Genomic DNA, 20,724 nt, shown 5'->3' with positions numbered 1-20,724 from the left:
ATATTACTGTAATAAGAGTATGGATGCATTTTGTGGCAGATAATGGCACGATTGATGAATGAAAAATGAGTTAGGTTTTACTCCATGCACGCCATATACACTACCCTAAGAACTAGTCCTGTATGGTGCCATATTCTCAAGTTTTTAAAGGGGCTGTCCACTACTGGTCAACCCTTTTTTAAATGATAAAGTGCCCCAGACATAGTAAACAAAAACGCATACCTCCTGAATCAGTGCCGTTTCAGCGATCTTGGTGTGATCTCTCCCAATGGGTATTGCTGGAGCCAATCAATGGCTGCTGACAGTCCGATGTAACTATGAAGGCCGCAAACCATCAGCGATCATGGATAGGCTGTAGCACACACTGACTGGTATTTCCTCCCCTAAACATTGGGACTTTGCACGCATCTAATAACATGAAAATTTCACCTTTATAGATTTTTATTTAACATAGTGCAAACAGTACAATCTACAAGGTTCATCACGATTAATCCTAATATCACACAAAGAAACTGTCGGATATGGTAAAAAAGAATAAATTATAGTGTACAGAATGGAGCTTATGTTTTGCAGTGCAAGGCAACTTGTTATGGTAATGTACAGTAATCGGAAAGCACAAGAAACTGTATAGAAAAATACAGGGTGATCCGAGGACAGGCCCAGACCGGCGTGGTGCGGCACCCTTCCCAAGCTACCAACTGGAAGCAGCATGACATCTTTAGCACTTTGCATTTAAGTGGCAAGTCCAGAAGAATACCTTAAAGAAGGGCACCAGGCAAAAGTAATTCAATGTGTAGTGATAGGGGGGCAGCATAGCACATGGGGGTCCCTGTGACCGTACACACGATGCCTTTAAATAAAGAACTGACTCCAAAATGCTCTTTAAAGGGTTTCTGGGATCAGGAAAAGGTTGTCCAAAAAGGGGTCAATGGGTGGAAAAAAATGTACAAGAGAAAGTCTCCTTAAATTCCGGCCCGCCACTCCAATCCTCCCCGCCTGGCACTGTTTATTTGGTAGCAGCCATGGTATGCTGTCTATCACATGACCGCTGCTGCCAATCGCAGGAATCAGTGTCCAAATACGTTGTGATCAGGGGGAAGGATTGCAACGACAGAAGGCTTCAACAGAAGAAATCTTTTATTATTTTATCCAACTCCTGCCCCCCAGGGCAAATTTTATGGCAACCCAGAAAACCCATTAAAAGGGCTATTCTTATCTTTAGAAGTTATCACCTTACTGATCAGTGGGGTTTTAAATGCTGGTACCACCATCTGAATGGAGCCAGGGCTGGAAATTTACATCGTCTATGGGCCTGCAGGAGATAGCCGAGTATAGGGTTCAGCTTCTTCCTCACAGAGCCCGGTTGGGTTCCTAGTAGTTATACCTCCCCCAATCAGAGCCCTGTATGTGGGACTGGAGAAGGTTCCAGAAGTTACACCTCCACCAATCAGAGCTGTGGACTGGTGGAGGTCACGGTAGTTACGCCCCCACCAATCAAAGCTCTGTTTGTGGGACTGGTGCAGGTCCCAGTAGTTACACCTCCACAAATCAGAGCCCTGTTTGTGGGACAGGTGGAGGTCCCAGTAGTTACACCTCCACAAATCAGAGCTGTTTGTGGAACTGGTGGAGGTCCGAGTAATTACACCTCCTTCAATCAGAGCTGTTTGTGGAAATGGTAGAGGTCCAAGTAGTTACACCTCCACCAAACAGAGCTCTGTTTGTGGGACTGGTGGAGGTCCCATTAGTTACACCTCCACAAATCAGAGCCCTGTTTGTGGGACAGGTGGAGGTCCCAGTAGTTACACCTCCACCAATCAGAGCTGTTTGTGGAACTGGTGGAGGTCCGAGTAATTACACCTCCTCCAATCAGAGCTGTTTGTGGAAATGGTGGAGGTCCAAGTAGTTACACCCCCACAAATTAGTAAGTTATCACTTAACCATAAGATAGGTGATAACTTCGACAAGTTGGAATAACCCTTTAATGGTGTATTTACATGTTTCTAAAATATTCAATTCATCAGTACTAGAGAAAGGCAAATTTAATTGAGTAGATTTGGATTCTATGAAACACCGTATTCCTCAGAATGTGGATCTTTTTTGTATCTCGCTGTAGAGGGATGGAGAAAGGTTTAAAAAAACCCAAACCCTTAATACTCACCTAATCCATTACTTGTCCCGTCACCTTTGCTGCTCGCTCAGACCCTGTTCGGTTCTTGGTGCATCTTCACACTAGGTTGGGACAACTAGTCGAGGCTGGAAGTGTTCGATATATAGTTGCAGCGATGTCGCCGTAACCTTACAAAGCGCATGTGCAGAGAGGTCTGTTGGCCGGGACTTCCGACAATGACCAAACCTATGAAGTCTCTGCGCATGCGCGTTGTAAGGTGGCCACCACGTCGTTGCGCACTCTAGGCATGTTGTCCCAGGTCTGATCGAGGCCGGAAGCCCCGTCCTAGCGTGAAGGTGCAGCGCGCCGCGGCACCGAGTATCACACAGGGGACAGTAAGTCGAGGAGCTGAGTATTAGTTGTTCTTTTTTTCTTTTTCACATCCATGTCTATTATTCCCTGGGTTCTCTCTGGACACCAGGGACATTTCATTAGTGGAAATAGGATTTCCCATTAAATCTGCACGATTTGGAGAATTCCAGTCTAGTCAGCTCTGCTCATCCCTAATCAGTACCTAAACAGCCTTTTGCGGAAATCTAGAAGTGTCAGTAACCGTTTCCTTACATTCACCTTCTCCTACGGTCATTTATGGCTTGTGGACTTATTGCAGACACGGACAAATCAGCGATCAGTACACAAAACTATAGACGGCCTCTCCTAGTTTCCGGCTAATGGCAGGATTGTCTAATTAAAAAGGGCTCTGTTCACGCTAGCCTCATGGCCGCTGCTCATACTGGTCGAGACAGACCAGATTGTATTTGGGTCCTCCAGGAACTGGATATTTTGACATCAAGGCCGTAAAACAAAAAAAAAAAATAATCCAGACCCGATGATGAAAAGCGGGAAGAATGTAGACGGCAAAATACATTATGTACAGTATTATAAAATGAAATCACGCACAACACAATATCATATATATCATAGAAACGCACGTGAGGAAGTGTGCAGAGTCACCAAACAGCCAAACTCTGCTCTTCAGTCCAGAAAATTCAAGTCTGCAAGGAAAAGGTTTCTTGAGGTCTGTGTTATTGTAATGAGCATTATTACGGGGGTCTGTACACTTGTGAGGACGGGTCTCAGTCTGTGCAGCTCCTTGGGAATCTGGAGACACGCTGATGTCATCTCTTGGTTTTCCACGACGTTCTGGAATATGGGGTGCTCCTTTTTTTCTCGGAGGCTTTAAAATAAGAATAAGATGGCTGCCCGGGAAGCTCGTGGTCCGGATTCTCCGCCATCATCTTCAGCTTGGCTTCGATTGCTTTAATCTTAGCGCTGACACTGTGCAAAGTAAGTGAATACACATTATATATGGAAGATGATAACATAGGACTTTTGGTTACACCACATCGTACAGACACATAAGCTCTGCACATGAGCTGTATACACAAAACGGTAAAATACTTTTTAAAGTTGTATACATTTTTGTTAATCCACTCCTATACATATACTACGCTTTGCAAAAGTATTCATACCCCATGAACTTGTTTGTGTTTTTTTTTTTTTTACATCACACCCTTAAACTTATATGTATTTTATAGGGATTATATGTGATATACAAACATGAATTAGTGAGTATTTGTGAAGTGTAAAGAAAATGATACTTGGTTTTCTAAATATTTCAAAAATATAAATTTGGAAATTGTGAGGTGCATTTGTATTCAGCCCCCCTGAGACAATACATTGTATGACCACCTTTTGCTGCATATACTGCTGCAAGTCTTTTGGGAGATGTCTCTACCAGCTTTCCACATCTAGGAGGTGACATTTTTGCCCATTCTTCTTTGCACATTAGCTCTAGATCAGTGAGATTGGAGAGATGAAGACGTCTGTGAACAGCAATTTTCAAGTCTTGTCACAGATTCTCAATGGGATTTAGATCTGGACTGTGACTGGATCATTCACACACATGAATATACTCAGATCTAAACCATCTATTATAGATCTGTCAGGATGTTTAGGGTCATTGCCCTGCTGGAAGGTGAAACTACATCCCAGTCTCAAGTCAGGTTTTCCTCCAGGATTGCCCTGTATTTAACACCATCCATCTTCCCATAAGCTCTGACCAGCTTCCCTGCTCCTGCTGAAGAAAAGCTTCTTCACAGCATGATGCTGCCACCACCATGTGTGACGGTGGGGATGTTTTTAGTGTGATGTGCAGTGATAGTTTTCCACCACACATAGTGTTTTGCATTTAGCCCAAAAAGTTCCCTCATGTCACAAGATCACCTTCTTCCACATTCTCGCTGTATCCCCTACATGGCTTTCTGTGAACCACAAACAGGTCTTCTTATGGCTTGTTTTCGAATATGTTTTTCTTCCTTCCACTCATCCACAAAGGCCAGATTTGTGGGGAATATGACCAATAGTTGTCCTGTGGACAGATTCTCCCTCCTGAGCTGTTGATCTGTGCAGAACCTCCAGAGTGACCATGGGCCTCTTGGCGGATTCTATAATTAGTGTTCTCCTTCTTGAGATGTTACAGTGTAGGTGGACGGCCAGGTCTTGGTAGGTTTGCAGTTGTGTCATACTAATTTCATTTTAGGATGAACAGTGCTCCGTGAGATATTCAGAACTTGGGCTATTATTTTTATAACCCAACCCTGCTTTATTCTTCTCCACAACTTTATCCCTGACCTGTCTGGTGTGTTCCTTCACTTTCATGATGTTGTTTGATCCCCAATGTGCTCAAAACCTCTGAGGCCTTCACAGAACAGCTGTAATTATCCTGAGAATAAATTACCCACAGGTGAACTCAATTTACTAATTAGGTAACTTTTGGAGTTAATCAGTCACTCAGGATTTTATTCAGGGGAATAACACGACAGGGGGCTGAAATGCACAAATGCACGTAACAATTTTCAAATGAACATTTTTAAAATATTTAGAAAACCATGTATCATTTTCTTTACACTTCACAAATAATTACTACTTTGTGTTGGTATATCACACAGAATTCCAATAAAATCCATGTAAGTCTGTGTATGTAACGTGAAAAGTTTGGAGAATTTCACAGGGTATGATTACTTCTACAAGGCACTGTGTCACACTGTCCATGTATGGAGTGGGCTCAGGAGCTGTGTTATAGAGCTAGCACAGTCCTTTAACAGCAGTGATCAGAGATTGCTCCGATCTCAGTCATTTAATGACTTAAATGCTACTGTCAATCCTGAATAGCGAGCGGCATTTAAAGGGGTTGTTCACTACTTTTACATTGATGGCCCATCCTTAGGATAGGTCATCAATGCCTGAACGGCCAGGGTCTGCACCCCCAGGGATCAGCTGTTTTTGGTCCTGGCGGCGGCAGCCGGAAATGCTCAGTTTCGGACCTGCCCTGTCTTCTGATAGCGGCTGCTGCCGGGTACTGAACATCCTCCCATTCTAATCAATAGGAGGTGGATGTGCAGTACCAGGCCGCGGCCACTATCAGAAGATGGTGAAACTCCGGAACTGAGCATTTCCGGCTGCCTGCTGCCGCCACTGAGAACAGCTGATCGATCAGGGCGCGGGGTGTCGGACCCAGGATAATCAGACATTGATGACCTATGCTATGCCATCAATGTAAAAGTAGCGGACAACCCCTTCAAGTGATGCCTATTGCCCCTCCACAACATGCTTGTGGGCTGTCATGGCAGTCGGGTGGGTTTCTGAAAGTCTCCTTAGGGGACATGTTTGTGATATCATACAGCCCAGTCTGTGTTTAAGTTTCATAGGCGATACTGATTTTTACTACATACTACAATACTCAAGTACAAGTGATTAATCCATCACAGGTCCCCTAGCGGGAGTAAAAACGAAGGAAAAGAAAAAGAAAATAATAAGAAAAATATAAGAAAAACAAAAAAAAATCATTATTATTATTATTTATTTTTTTGTAATATAATATATACATGTATATACCGTATTTTTCGGATTATAAGATGTACTTTTCCTCCCAAAAATTTGGGAGGAGAATGAGGGGTGCGTCTTAAAATCCGACTATAGCTTTCTGGGGGGGGGGCTGTCTGTGCGGCGACCGGGTGCGTTCGGGCGGCCGGGTTCCTGTCGGTGCTGGCTGCCTCTCTGTCCTGGAGGCCGGCTGCATCTCTGTGCGTGGGGGTGGGTGGGCGGCCTGCTCGCTGTCACTCTGTGCATGCGGGCGGGTGGCTGTGCGGCAAGTGTTTCTGTGGTCCCAGCTTCAAATGATGGCGCCGGGAATCAGCGCGTCCGCAGATAGAGCCCTTGGATGAGAGCTCCATCTGCGCTGCGCCGCTCCAGGCGCCATCATTTGAACCGGGACCGCGGACAGACTGGGACACTCATCGCATCGGCCTGCTCCACCACCCACCCGCCGCCGCCACTGACCCACCGCCGCTGGTGCCACTACTGACCCGCCGTTGCTTACACCACTGACCCACCGCCGCTGGCGCCACTACTGACCTGCCGCTGATGACGCCACTGACCCGCCGCCGCTGCTGCCACTAATGACCCGCCGCTGCTGACACCACTCACCCGCCGTGGCTGCCAGCATAACCTCTGCCTCCTTTGACCTCTCTTCACCACCACTGCTGCCCCCCTCCGGTAAGACAACACCGAAGTATAAGACTGACCCCATTTTTATTACCTTTTTTTATCTCTAAATTATAAAACGAAAAATACGGTGTGTGTGTGTGTGTGTGTGTATTATATATATATATATATATATATATATATATATATATATATATTAGTATCTCAAAAATCAATCTACGAAAATCTAAAATTAACTCATATGGTAAATGCCATAGAGAAGAAGAAAATACAACAGAATTAACGGTTTTCAGTGGTTAATCCTCCTTGAAAAAAATGCAATAAAAAGATAAGAAAATCATATTATACAGCCAAAGATGGTACCAATATAAAAGAAAAAATCAGCTCAATAGGTAACAATCAGAGATCAATAGATGGAATAATAATTAAAAATAAAGAATATTTACAAGCCATTTTGTTACAGATACAACGTGAATTTTTTTTATTTCAACTACTAAAATATAGTTAAAAAAATAAAAACATTTTTATCGCATAATGAATGCTGTAAAAATGAAACCCAAAATACAATATATATCTATTTATTTATATATTTATTTTCATTTCTATTTTACGGCACTTTTTTATTTTCCTGTTTCCTACTACAATATATGAAAACTACAACTCGTCCCGCAAAAAACGAGACCTCATGTGGCTTCATGGATGAAAAAAATTAATGACTATTGTAAAAAGGCGACGTTGGAACAAAGTGCAAAAAAATGAAAGTTGGGGTTACATTTTAGATGAAAAAAAATAGTTGCAAAAGTGGATGAACCCTTTAAACGTATAAGATATTTAAATCCAGTCTGTAAATAGGACCCTGAAGCCGCAGACAACACGACATTGGCTTTTTCTCCCCGATTGTTCCACGTCTGACCTCTCTATTCTAGACCTACAGTTCATTGCTGCTCCCCAGAGGATTTCGGCTTCCTGTTAAAGTAACAGCGCTCAAATCAGCGCTCAATCAATCAGTTTAACCTTTCGTGGCCCAGCCCGCAGCCTCGGGCTAGTAGACTACATTTGCCCTTCCATTTCCTGACTATTTTGGAAACACACAGGTTGTTTGATCAGTGCGTTACCCATGTGCCTGACGGGATCAGCAGGAAGACTGAAGCACTTGTTTGTATAAGGACCTCCCGCTAATTGAGTAGGCCCCTATACTGGTGTGTGCGCCACACCGTCCACACTGGTGCTAGGGATCCATATATAGATGCCATTGATTCCCCAGTCATATATCTACGAGAGTACGCTAAGTTAGGGGGTGTTATTCAACTTCGAAAGACCAGTATTGTCTCATTAGTGAATAGTGGGGTCCGCTGTCTAAGTCCTTCGTCTCTTGGCAAGATGGGAGACAAGTGTCAGAGAGCGTCTCTCACTCAGGGCAACCTGTTCTGCATTAAACGAACATCACACTGATATGAATGAGGTCCTTGTAACACTTTATTTCTCCTGTGGAGGCGCTGCAGGGAACGAGAAGACTTCCTACCAGGTCTCCTTCCATATGACAGCTGCCTATAGTCAAGAGACTCCTCTAACAGGTCTGGGTCTGTCCACCTTTAAGTAAAGCCCCCATGAATGATAAAGTGGAAAATATTTGCAGGACTCCGGTCCATCGGCCAGGTCTGTAATCTGTGACCTAACTCCGGGCATTCTGATAATCTACCATTGACTTCAATGCTGCCGGATTACCAGATTATTGACTTCAATGGTGTTTGTTAATCATGTAATCTGGCACCATTGAAATTAATAATCCGGTAATCCAGGACCATTTAACTTAAAGCTGGTTTAGCAGATTTGAGTTCATTGAGTTCACCTCAGGTGAGTTCACCTGAGGTCACAGCTAGGGTACTGTGGGAACCGACAGCTGTGACCTCTTGTGAACTCACTGATGTGGCTGCTTTCACAGCTGCAGAACCATCAGTGAGTCTCTAACACCGCAGTGCTCGATCGCATTTTCTAATGTGACCGCACACTGCAATCTCAGAATGTAACAGAGCCAGGATTGTTGTGAAACATCGTGTCTGTGGATTACGTCGGACCTGCAGATGTGTTTTGGGGGTTAATAAGTTGGAGAAAGAAGGATTTTTCTCTGTGCTTATTTCTTTTTACTTACACAATTAGTAATGTGGGGGAGGGGATTTTATAGACCACATTACTAACCTCAGGCTTGATGAAAGCTGTCATTAACCCCATATATTACCCCAATTGCCACCACTCCAAGGCAATCGGGATGACCCGGGTAAAGTGCCAGAATTGGCGTAGCTAATGGATGCGCCAATTCTGGGGTGGTTGAGGGCTGCTATTTTAAGACTAGGGAGGTCCCAATAACCATGAGACTCCCAAGCCTGTGAATACCAGCCCCCAGCTGTCTTCTTTATTTGCGCTGGGTCGGAAAATACGAGAGGCCGCACGCCATTTTTTCCAATTATTTTTTTACACTCCACTTTGGGGACCTAGACAACCAATGTGAGTGCAACCAATCACAGACGCCAGCACCCCGGCAGTCTGACTCTAACCAGTCACAAACGCTGTCACAGAGAGTGAGTGGGGGAAGCAGGTAATACTCATAAGGTTTAATGAGTGGACCCGGAAGCAGTATGACAGCTGCACAGAAACTCAGTAAGTATAATTGTCCTGCTTGAATCCAAATTTTGCTTCCTTTTCCAGTCCCCTACCCCTTACTAATATAATTTTATAACACAAGGTTGGGTCTCTAAAACTTTTATGGGGTTCGCCATCCGGAGTCAAGTCCGGTCCCGAATTGGACTTTTTTTTTTTTCTTTTTACTTACCTTAGAGTGGACTGAGTTGGTTCTGTGCTTGATGACGGCTCCAAACTGATGGGCAGAACTTTTTCACTTTTATAATTATCGTATCTCTGGAAAAGATGGAGAGAAATGGGTCAGAATTAACCAGGTTTGCAGAACTCACAATGATTAGGGTCACAATGTCGCTTTAAAAGGGTTTTAGGAGCTTAGGAGAGGCGCCTAATGTGAGATAGGTGGGAGGCTGACCCAGGACCCCCATATTGGGGGCTCGAGATACTTCACTGTCCCTCTATGCACAGCGGGTCGGCCTTACATGTCTGCAGATGGGGAGGAAAATCCTTTAGGGGCACATAGAGGTTATAGTTATACAAACTATATACTAAGGAGCCTAAGGTTCAAGCGAGTGTAAGGAGACTTGTAAGGAGACTGATAGGCCATGCAATGCTCCTCTGGGAAGTTGAATGGGTGACAAGGTAAGATGGCGTGACACTATCTGCAGAATTTAAGTGACATGTAGCCTGTCGTATCATATCCTAAGAGGCCAACGCAATGGTGATTAAAAGATTAGTATCAGGTATAGTTAAGGATCTTACCTTAATTTGTGCATGTGCCCATCTCACAACCAATTTCTTTGACAGGGCCATTTTCCCATTGAGGCACTGAATCGCCTTTTCGGCTTCCTGTTAAAAAAAGAAAAAAAAAAAATCACATTCTATTTCAGGCTGATTACGAGAGACTTTGTATCAGGTTTCTTCTGTAAGTACATAGGTTTACATCCGGGGAGCAAATATGGCGGCTTTCTGCATCTCAGTCCATGTCTGTAATGACAGCTGAGGCTGTATGTCACCGTGCCAGCCCGATAATCTGGAGCTGCCATGTAAAAAGCTAAACAGCCGGGGTATGATCACGGCCGCTATGAGAAGTCTATGCCTGCAATGTGGAGAAGGAGAGATGATGGCAGGGTCTGATGATGTGACCCCGGAACCCCTCTAAGTTTTTTCTGTATTAGAAGTAACCGAATGGACAAACTATACGGCCAGGTTGACATAGGATATTTAATTTCAATATATGTACTTTTTTTTCCCGAAAAATGCCGGGAGTGAGGATTACACTGAGGATTATTACATTGGTAAATACAGATAAGGTAACGTTTTGCCTAACGGTAGATTTCCCACCATAAGAAGGTATAGCATACGGCTAGGAGGGGTGACAGAGTACTGAATAGCGGGGGCCTGATTCTGTTACACTGGGTCCCTTGGCATTTGATCCACAAAGGTTGGACCCCCCCTTGATCATAATGGTATTACAAGGTTGAAAAAACCCCAGACAAAACCCTTTCTGAACTAGGGAAGGGGGGGATCTCCAGGTTGTGAGGAGCTAGTAGAACAATGGCGGTAGAGTAGAGCGGACTTTCTCCAGCATGGAGCGCTGATTATGTTGATTTTATTGTTCTGTTTGAGTAGAGATTTGCTTCCTCTCAGTATACGATGCTCTTGACAAGGTGTCTCAGGGGCCCCCATTAAGCCATTGTTGTCCGCATAACAGAATATCAAGCCCAGCCTGTCTCCATGGACTATAATATCATCAGGCCTACAGTAGGATTCATTGTCCTGCATCTGGTGGGGAGTTGTGCGGCTTTGTTCGTTTCGTCAGGGGGCTTCCCCAACACACAACTTTTCAGACTGGGCTTCTGGAACCTTCTGCATACTTTGACCAACACGTAGAACATGTTTATGGGAGTGAGAACTTCTGCCCATCAAGTGGGTTGATCCCAAGAGAGGGAAAACAATAAGCCACATGTTAGGTCAGGGTGCTGTGAGGTGGAGGGGTGAGGATCTCCTGCTGGGTCCAAAAGGGGGAGAGATGAATCCAGCAGGAAAGCTACCTATACCAATGAATACTGACAGCAAGAACAATGGAAAGTCATGGAGCATTCTGCGCAGACAAACACTGTGACCTTCTATGGCCAGAAACCAAATGACTTGTCTGTCACACGTGACACACCCATGACATGCCTCTGGAACCTTCTGCATACTGTAGAAGATGTTTAAAGGGACCCTGTCACCACTTTTTTGGCGTATAAGCTGCGGCCACCACCACCGGGCTCATATATACAGTATTCTAACATGCTGTATATAAGAGCCCAGGCCGCTGTGAGAACATAAAAAACACTTTATCATACTCACCTAACGGTCGTGCGGTGGTCCTAATGGACATCTCCGTTGTCCGGCGCCGGCTCTTGTCCTTCTTTGTGCTCCTTCTTCTCTACCTGCGGTGCATGACACATCCGACGTCATCCACACTTGCCGGCATTCAGGTCCTGAGCAGGGCAGATCAAAGTATTGTAGTCCGCCTGCACAGGATCGGCGAGTGTGTATGACGTTGAAGCGTCATGCACACAGGCTTCAGAAGAAGGACGAAGATGGCCGAAAGAGGAGGCGCCGGCACCGGAGAACGGAGACGCCCATTAGGCCCACTGAGCGACCATTAGGTTAGTATTATAAAGTGTTTTTTATGTTATACCCCCGGGATGGGCTCTTATATACAGCATGTTAGAATGCCGTATATAAGAGCCCGGTGGTGGAGGCCGCAGCTTATACGCCAAAAAAACAGTGACAGGTTCCCTTTAAGCGGGTGGGTGTGAACACTTCTGCCCATCCAGGTGATTGATCCCAGAAGAGTGAGATCATTAAGCCAAGTTTGGTCAGGGAGTTGGTGGAGGGGGAAGATCTGTTGTTGCGGCCAGGTCCTGGAGCCCATGAATGGACTATAGAGATTGGAGCTGGATACACGTGCTACGTTCGTGGTATCCGTTGTCTGGAACTAATGAGCTATCCGGAGCTGAATATCCTCACTATGGTAGCGGTATCCGTTGCATAAGGACTATGGTTGCAGGAGGACCGTGTACAGAAGAAATCTCAAGGATACTGATAAATCGGCAAAAGCAAAATCTGCACCAAATTGTGTGGTTTTATTGTGGAAATGCCCTGGATTTGCTGCAGATTTTTCCCCTGCCCTGCAAATAATCCACAGTGAAGAGCCGCAGAACATGACCTGTCCTTGCAGATCCACACCGCAGGTCAATTTATGCTGCAGATTTTTTATATGGCCTATATGGGTGACATATGGTAAAATTTTATCCATGCGGCTGCTACTGTAACATGCGATGGATTGTCCTTCCATAAATCTTCAGCAAAAAAAAAATACTACAGATTTTTTTTCAGGCTATGTTTGTACACAGCATTTTGCAAAATTTTTTTTTCTGTAGCCCAATGCATGTTTTGCGCCATTTTTTGTGTGTGTGTGGTATACTTGTATGTTTTGTTTACAGCACGTTTAATAAAGTTTGTTTTATTCACAAAACTGCAGTCAAAGATGCAACACAACCTAATTGCTGTGTTTTTTGCAGCATTTTGTCACTTTCACATTGCTTTCAATGGGTGAAAAAACAATGCAAGAAAGGTCAGTTCACCTGAGGTCACAGCTGAGATACCGTGGGAACCCCAGCTGTGACCGTCAGGTGAACTCACTCACGTCATCGATCTCATAGTTGTAGCGCTATCAGTGTGTCCCTGACGCCGCAGTTCGTGGTCACGTTTTCTAATGTGACTGCAGGATGAAGCAGACCGGGATCATCGTGTTACTTTGTGTGGATTACAACGGACTTGCAGGGGTGTTTTGGGGGTTAATAAATTGGAGAAAGAGGTTTTTTTTTTTTAACTAATGGATTTTGTGTTTATTTCTTTTGACTTACAGGGTTAATAATGATGGGTCTCATAGACCCTCCACATTCCTAATTTTCGGCTTGATGACAGCTGTGATTTTTTGACAATTCACAGCTGTCATTAACCCCTTATATTAACCTGATTGCCACTGCACTAGTGCAATCAGGATAAACCAGGTAAAGCGTAGCCTGTGGCCGTCAGCTTTATCTGCTCTGGGTATCAAAATACGGGGTACCCAACGCCATTTTCCCAATTATTTATTTCTACACTTCACAACCAATTACAGACGCCGGCAGTTTGACTGCAACCAATCACAGATGCTATCACAGAGGATAAGCAGTGAATATGCATGAGAGCTAATCAGCGGACCCGGAAGCAGAGTGACAGCCGTGTGAAGACTCGGTAAGTAGAACTGTCCTGTTTTAATCTCCATTTTGCTTCCTTTCAACTTTTTTTTTTTTTTATCCTGGTGGCAGAACCCGACCAGTAACCTGCACTTCCCTAAGAAGTCTGTGTAAGGGGGCCGTGCACAGATACTAGGTGTTAAATACTTGTTAGGATATTGTTAATGTTAGGATACTAGGTATTAAAATCCTGAGTGTCTATCTTAGTAAGAAAATTAAGTTTCTTGCTCGCTTCTAGTCATCGGGGTGGTGCAAGGAGCGGTTACAGGTGCTTCTCACTGCACAGCAAGTGCTCCAGCGTGTGTGTGCAGAGCTGGCAGTCAATCAAGATGCCGGGGTAGTGATTAAGGCCGTGTACACTGTACAGTGATAGTAACAGCCCCCTGCAATGCCCCAATGACTAAAAGCAAGCGGCTACAGGGAGAATAAAATTTTATTTTCTCCCTGTAGCTGCTGCTCCAGTAAGGCAGGATTTTCAATGCTATTTACAAGCAGATTAACCTACCTCTATCTGAAGGCAAATAGTGTTTCTAGACCTGACATGCTCCCTGGAATGAAAATGGGGCAATCTAAAAAATAATTAGCATCTGCATTGCCCCATGAGCATCGGAACAATCCATTTTGCAGGAGCTGATTTAACGTTTTCAGAAGCCATTGTATTTTTCAAAGTGTGAATAGGGAACATCCATGATAAAATTTTTGCCGAGTGGAGTTGGGAAGGAATTTTTCCTCTAATATGGAGCTTCATATCTGCCCCGTGGGGTTTTTGCCTTCTTCTGGATCGACATGTTAGGCTATGGGTTGAACTCGATGGACTTAAGTCTACCTTCAACCTTAAAGGCTATGTAACCATGAAACTTACCAGTTTGGTCTCAAAATTCACAAAACAGTAGCCCCGGGGTTGTCCTTCTAACGGTCCAGATTTGTGAAAAAGGAAATCAAATTGCTTCACTTTGCCAAATTTCTGTAGTAGTTTTAATAGATGGTACCTGAATGAAGGGAACATAACAATGTAAAAAACATAAAAAAATAAAAATAAATAAAATAAAAATATTTTTTTAAATATAAATAAGAGTTAAAAAAACCCCAAACGAGTGCAAGGATGCAGTAGTTTCCTTATAGCACTTACTCTGTGATTTTAGGGTCCAGGTTCCCGATCCACAGCCGATGTCCATCCTGTAGCGAGCCCTCAGACAGGATCGATGCGTTCTCCAGGGGCAGGGATTTTAATTCTTCCTCCATCACTAGAAGCAGAAGTGTAGGATGGTTATTAGTAGAGACAAGAACTGGTCACAGAATGGTTTTTTTGACCCCTTTCTATAAATCTGATGACACCCGGCACGATTGTGCTTTTCGTTGATCTGTGTGCCTGCCCAGCCCTGCCCTAGTAGCTGACAGCTGAGGATTCAGCCCTGACTACCAGCAGAATCGGACCGGTGTCCTCATGGGGATAGCCCTTTAATCTACTTCTATTTTCAGTTACCCCTTTCATACATCTACAGACAGAAGACCACAGCAGTTACACAGGGGCTCCGACAGATGAGAGACCCTCAGAGACAAAGCTCAGCCTCAGAGACCGGAGCCCTGCGCTAGTAACTGCATTGTCTGGCGTTACGAGATTGTACAGACAACACTGATATTAAACGTCCTACACCCCTTATCACAGTATCTCCTTGCTGTTAGTGAATGGGAAAACTCCCTTTCCCTTGTAGTCACAGCAGCGCCCCCTTTCCCTTGTAGCCACGGCGTTGCCCCATTTCCCTTGTAGTCACAGCAGCGCCCCATTTCCGTTGTAGTCACAGCAGCGCCCCCTTTACCTTGTAGCCATGGTGTTGCCCCCTTTCTCTTGTAGTCACAGCAGCACCCCCTTTCCCTTGTAGTCACAGCAGCGCACCCTTTCCATTGTAGTCACAGCAGCGCCCCATTTCTCTTGTAGTCACAGCAGCGCCCCCTTTACCTTGTAGCCACGGCGTTGCCCCCTTTCCCTTGTAGTCACAGCAGCACCCCCTTTCCGTTGTAGTCACAGCAGCGCCCCCTTTCTCTTGTAGTCACAGCAGCACCCCCTTTCTCTTGTAGTCACAGCAGCACCCCCTTTCTCTTGTAGTCACAGCAGCACCCCCTTTCTCTTGTAGTCACAGCAGCGCCCCCTTTCTCTTGTAGTCACAGCAGCGCCCCCTTTCTCTTGTAGTCACAGCAGCGCCCCATTTCTCTTGTAGTCACAACAGCGCCCCCTTTCCCTTGTAGTCACAGCAGCGCCCCCTTTCCCTTGTAGTCACAGCAGCGCCCCCTTTCCCTTGTAGTCACAGCAGCGCCCCCTTTCCCTTGTAGTCACAGCAGCGCCCCCTTTCCCTTGTAGTCACAGCAGCGCCCCCTTTCCCTTGTAATCACAGCAGCGCCCCCTTTCCCTTGTAGTCACAGCAGCGCCCCCTTTCCCTTGTAGTCACAGCAGCGTCCCCTTTCCCTTGTAGTCACAGCAGCGCCCCCTTTCCCTTGTAGTCACAGCAGCACCCCCTTTCCCTTGTAGTCACAGCAGCGCTCCCTTTCCCTTGTAGTCACAGCAGCGCCCCCTTTCCCTTGTAGTCACAGCAGCGCTCCCTTTCCCTTGTAGTCACAGCAGCGCTCCCTTTCTCTTGTAGTCACAGCAGCGACCCCTTTCCCTTGTAGTCACAGCAGCGACCCCTTTCACTTGTAGTCACAGCAGCGCCCCCTTTCCCTTGTAGTCCCAGCAGAGCTCCCTTTCCCTTGTAGTCACAGCTATGACATTAGTGTTCTGGCCCCCCGGCAGGCCCAGCAGCGCCCCCTTTCCCTCGTAATCACCGTCATAACCACTTTCCCTTAGGAATGAAAGCTGGTGACTTCTCTCTAGTGGTCTCATCAGTGTCTTATTGCAGTGATCGCTTTCTCTAGTAGTCACAACAGTGCCACTTCCCTTCAGTATCACAGTATCCCTATCATTTAGTCACAACAGTGTCTTCCCCTCCCCCAGTGCTCAGGGCCGTGTATCCTCGCCCCGGCAGCAGAGTATGGTGTATGTCCTTCCCTTTATAACAAGTAATTAGAATCGCCTTATGTGATGATGTCTTCGTTAAGACGTCTGATGACAGATCGGGGAGAGATCCATGGCCGTCTGTGGGGAGTTTCATGATATGGAAAGGAGCTGCAGACGCAATCATACACAGCTAACATGGCCTCCTCCGCAGGTTCAGGGCACAGATCACCAGCCAAGTTACATTACTTTTTTGGGTGATATAAGCATATTTTGGTCTGGTGTGGATCAGTGTCTTCCTGCGAATCTCACTCTTAGATTATCTAGGATTCCTACAAGACAGAACGGGAATCACAGCCAAGTATCAGCCGGTGACACTAAGCATTCAGCTCCAATCAATCCAAGAAACTCCCGAAACCCAAGAGTAATGTATATCTGCCGAGGTATCATCAGGACCCAGACACAAAAGTGTAATGTATATCTGCCGAGGTATCATCAGGACACAGAAAAAAGACAGCAATGTATATCTGTGGAGGAATCATCAGTATACAGGCTCACACGTGCAATGTATATCTGTGGAGGAATCATCAGTATACAGTCTCACATGTGCAATGTAGATCTGTGGAGGAATCATCAGTATACAGGCTCACACGTGCAATGTATATCTGTGGAGGAATCATCAGTATACAGGCTCACACGTGCAATGTATATCTGTGGAGGAATCATCAGTATACAGGCTCACATGTGCAATGTATATCTGTGGAGGAATCATCAGTATACAGGCTCACATGTGCAATGTATATCTGTGGAGGAATCATCAGTATACAGGCTCACATGTGCAATGTATATCTGTGGAGGAATCATCAGTATACAGGCTCACATGTGCAATGTATATCTGTGGAGGAATCATCAGTATACAGTCTCACATGTGCAATGTATATCTGTGGAGGAATCATCAGTATACAGGCTCACATGTGCAATGTATATCTGTGGAGGAATCATCAGTATACAGTCTCACATGTGCAATGTATATCTGTGGAGGAATCATCAGTATACAGGCTCACATGTGCAATGTATATCTGTGGAGGAATCATCAGTATACAGTCTCACATGTGCAATGTATATCTGTGGAGGAATCATCAGTATACAGGCTCACATGTGCAATGTATATCTGTGGAGGAATCATCAGTATACAGGCTCACATGTGCAATGTATATCTGTGGAGGTATCATCAGTATACAGGCTCACATGTGCAATGTATATCTGTGGAGGTATCATCAGTATACAGGCTCACATGTGCAATGTATATCTGTGGAGGAATCATCAGTATACAGTCTCACATGTGCAATGTATATCTGTGGAGGAATCATCAGTATATAGGCTCACATGTGCAATGTGTATCTGTGGAGGAATCATCAGTATATAGGCTCACATGTGCAATGTGTATCTGTGGAGGAATCATCTGTATACAGGCTCACATGTGCAATGTATATCTGTGGAGGAATCATCAGTATACAGGCTCACATGTGCAATGTATATCTGTGGAGGTATCATCAGTATATAGGCTCACATGTGCAATGTATATCTGTGGAGGAATCATCAGTATACAGGCTCACATGTGCAATGTATATCTGTGGAGGTATCATCAGTATACAGTCTCACATGTGCAATGTGTATCTGTGGAGGAATCATCAGTATACAGTCTCACATGTGCAATGTAGATCTGTGGAGGAATCATCAGTATACAGGCTCACATGTGCAATGTATATCTGTGGAGGAATCATCAGTATACAGGCTCACATGTGCAATGTATATCTGTGGAGGAATCATCAGTATACAGGCTCACATGTGCAATGTATATCTGTGGAGGAATCATCAGTATACAGGCTCACATGTGCAATGTATATCTGTGGAGGAATCATCAGTATACAGGCTCACATGTGCAATGTGTATCTGTGGAGGAATCATCAGTATACAGGCTCACATGTGCAATGTATATCTGTGGAGGAATCATCAGTATACAGGCTCACATGTGCAATGTATATCTGTGGAGGTATCATCAGTATACAGGCTCACATGTGCAATGTATATCTGTGGAGGAATCATCAGTATACAGGCTCACATGTGCAATGTATATCTGTGGAGGAATCATCAGTATACAGGCTCACATGTGCAATGTATATCTGTGGAGGTATCATCAGTATACAGGCTCACATGTGCAATGTATATCTGTGGAGGAATCATCAGTATACAGGCTCACATGTGCAATGTATATCTGTGGAGGAATCATCAGTATACAGTCTCACATGTGCAATGTATATCTGTGGAGGAATCATCAGTATACAGGCTCACATGTGCAATGTATATCTGTGGAGGAATCATCAGTATACAGTCTCACATGTGCAATGTATATCTGTGGAGGAATCATCAGTATACAGGCTCACATGTGCAATGTATATCTGTGGAGGAATCATCAGTATACAGTCTCACATGTGCAATGTATATCTGTGGAGGAATCATCAGTATACAGGCTCACATGTGCAATGTATATCTGTGGAGGAATCATCAGTATACAGGCTCACATGTGCAATGTATATCTGTGGAGGTATCATCAGTATACAGGCTCACATGTGCAATGTATATCTGTGGAGGTATCATCAGTATACAGGCTCACATGTGCAATGTATATCTGTGGAGGAATCATCAGTATACAGTCTCACATGTGCAATGTATATCTGTGGAGGAATCATCAGTATATAGGCTCACATGTGCAATGTGTATCTGTGGAGGAATCATCAGTATATAGGCTCACATGTGCAATGTGTATCTGTGGAGGAATCATCTGTATACAGGCTCACATGTGCAATGTATATCTGTGGAGGAATCATCAGTATACAGGCTCACATGTGCAATGTATATCTGTGGAGGTATCATCAGTATATAGGCTCACATGTGCAATGTATATCTGTGGAGGAATCATCAGTATACAGGCTCACATGTGCAATGTATATCTGTGGAGGTATCATCAGTATACAGTCTCACATGTGCAATGTGTATCTGTGGAGGAATCATCAGTATACAGTCTCACATGTGCAATGTAGATCTGTGGAGGAATCATCAGTATACAGGCTCACATGTGCAATGTATATCTGTGGAGGAATCATCAGTATACAGGCTCACATGTGCAATGTATATCTGTGGAGGAATCATCAGTATACAGGCTCACATGTGCAATGTATATCTGTGGAGGAATCATCAGTATACAGGCTCACATGTGCAATGTATATCTGTGGAGGAATCATCAGTATACAGGCTCACATGTGCAATGTGTATCTGTGGAGGAATCATCAGTATACAGGCTCACATGTGCAATGTATATCTGTGGAGGAATCATCAGTATACAGGCTCACATGTGCAATGTATATCTGTGGAGGTATCATCAGTATACAGGCTCACATGTGCAATGTATATCTGTGGAGGAATCATCAGTATACAGGCTCACATGTGCAATGTATATCTGTGGAGGAATCATCAGTATACAGGCTCACATGTGCAATGTATATCTGTGGAGGTATCATCAGTATACAGGCTCACATGTGCAATGTATATCTGTGGAGGAATCATCAGTATACAGGCTCACATGTGCAATGTATATCTGTGGAGGAATCATCAGTATACAGGCTCACATGTGCAATGTATATCTGTGGAGGAATCATCAGTATACAGTCTCACATGTGCAATGTATATCTGTGGAGGAATCATCAGTATACAGGCTCACATGTGCAATGTATATCTGTGGAGGAATCATCAGTATACAGTCTCACATGTGCAATGTATATCTGTGGAGGAATCATCAGTATACAGGCTCACATGTGCAATGTATATCTGTGGAGGAATCATCAGTATACAGGCTCACATGTGCAATGTATATCTGTGGAGGAATCATCAGTATACAGGCTCACATGTGCAATGTATATCTGTGGAGGAATCATCAGTATACAGGCTCACATGTGCAATGTATATCTGTGGAGGTATCATCAGTATACAGTCTCACATGTGCAATGTGTATCTGTGGAGGAATCATCAGTATACAGGCACACATGTGCAATGTATATCTGTGGAGGAATCATCAG

The 20,724-nt window shown here is 44.5% G+C and overlaps 1 protein-coding gene across 1 annotated transcript in view; it reads right to left on the bottom strand.

The window, feature by feature from the left end:
- Positions 1-423: 423 nt before the first annotated feature.
- RBM18 (RNA binding motif protein 18) overlaps positions 424-20,724 on the bottom strand; it is a 41,944-nt gene continuing 21,643 nt past the window's right edge. Inside the window, exons 2-6 of the mRNA XM_075324098.1 lie at positions 14,735-14,849; positions 14,468-14,594; positions 10,070-10,156; positions 9,501-9,586; positions 424-3,445 (exon numbers count right to left, since the gene is read on the bottom strand). Coding sequence (XP_075180213.1) covers positions 3,286-3,445; positions 9,501-9,586; positions 10,070-10,156; positions 14,468-14,594; positions 14,735-14,847 — 573 coding nt within the window. The 5' untranslated portion in view covers positions 14,848-14,849 and the 3' untranslated portion in view covers positions 424-3,285. The remainder of the gene's footprint in view (positions 3,446-9,500; positions 9,587-10,069; positions 10,157-14,467; positions 14,595-14,734; positions 14,850-20,724) is intronic.

Source organism: Anomaloglossus baeobatrachus, chromosome 9, assembly GCF_048569485.1.
Source record: "Anomaloglossus baeobatrachus isolate aAnoBae1 chromosome 9, aAnoBae1.hap1, whole genome shotgun sequence".
NCBI lineage: Eukaryota > Metazoa > Chordata > Amphibia > Anura > Aromobatidae > Anomaloglossus > Anomaloglossus baeobatrachus.
Note: the sequence above shows the minus strand (reverse complement) of the source record. Positions and strands in the feature narration are given on the sequence as shown.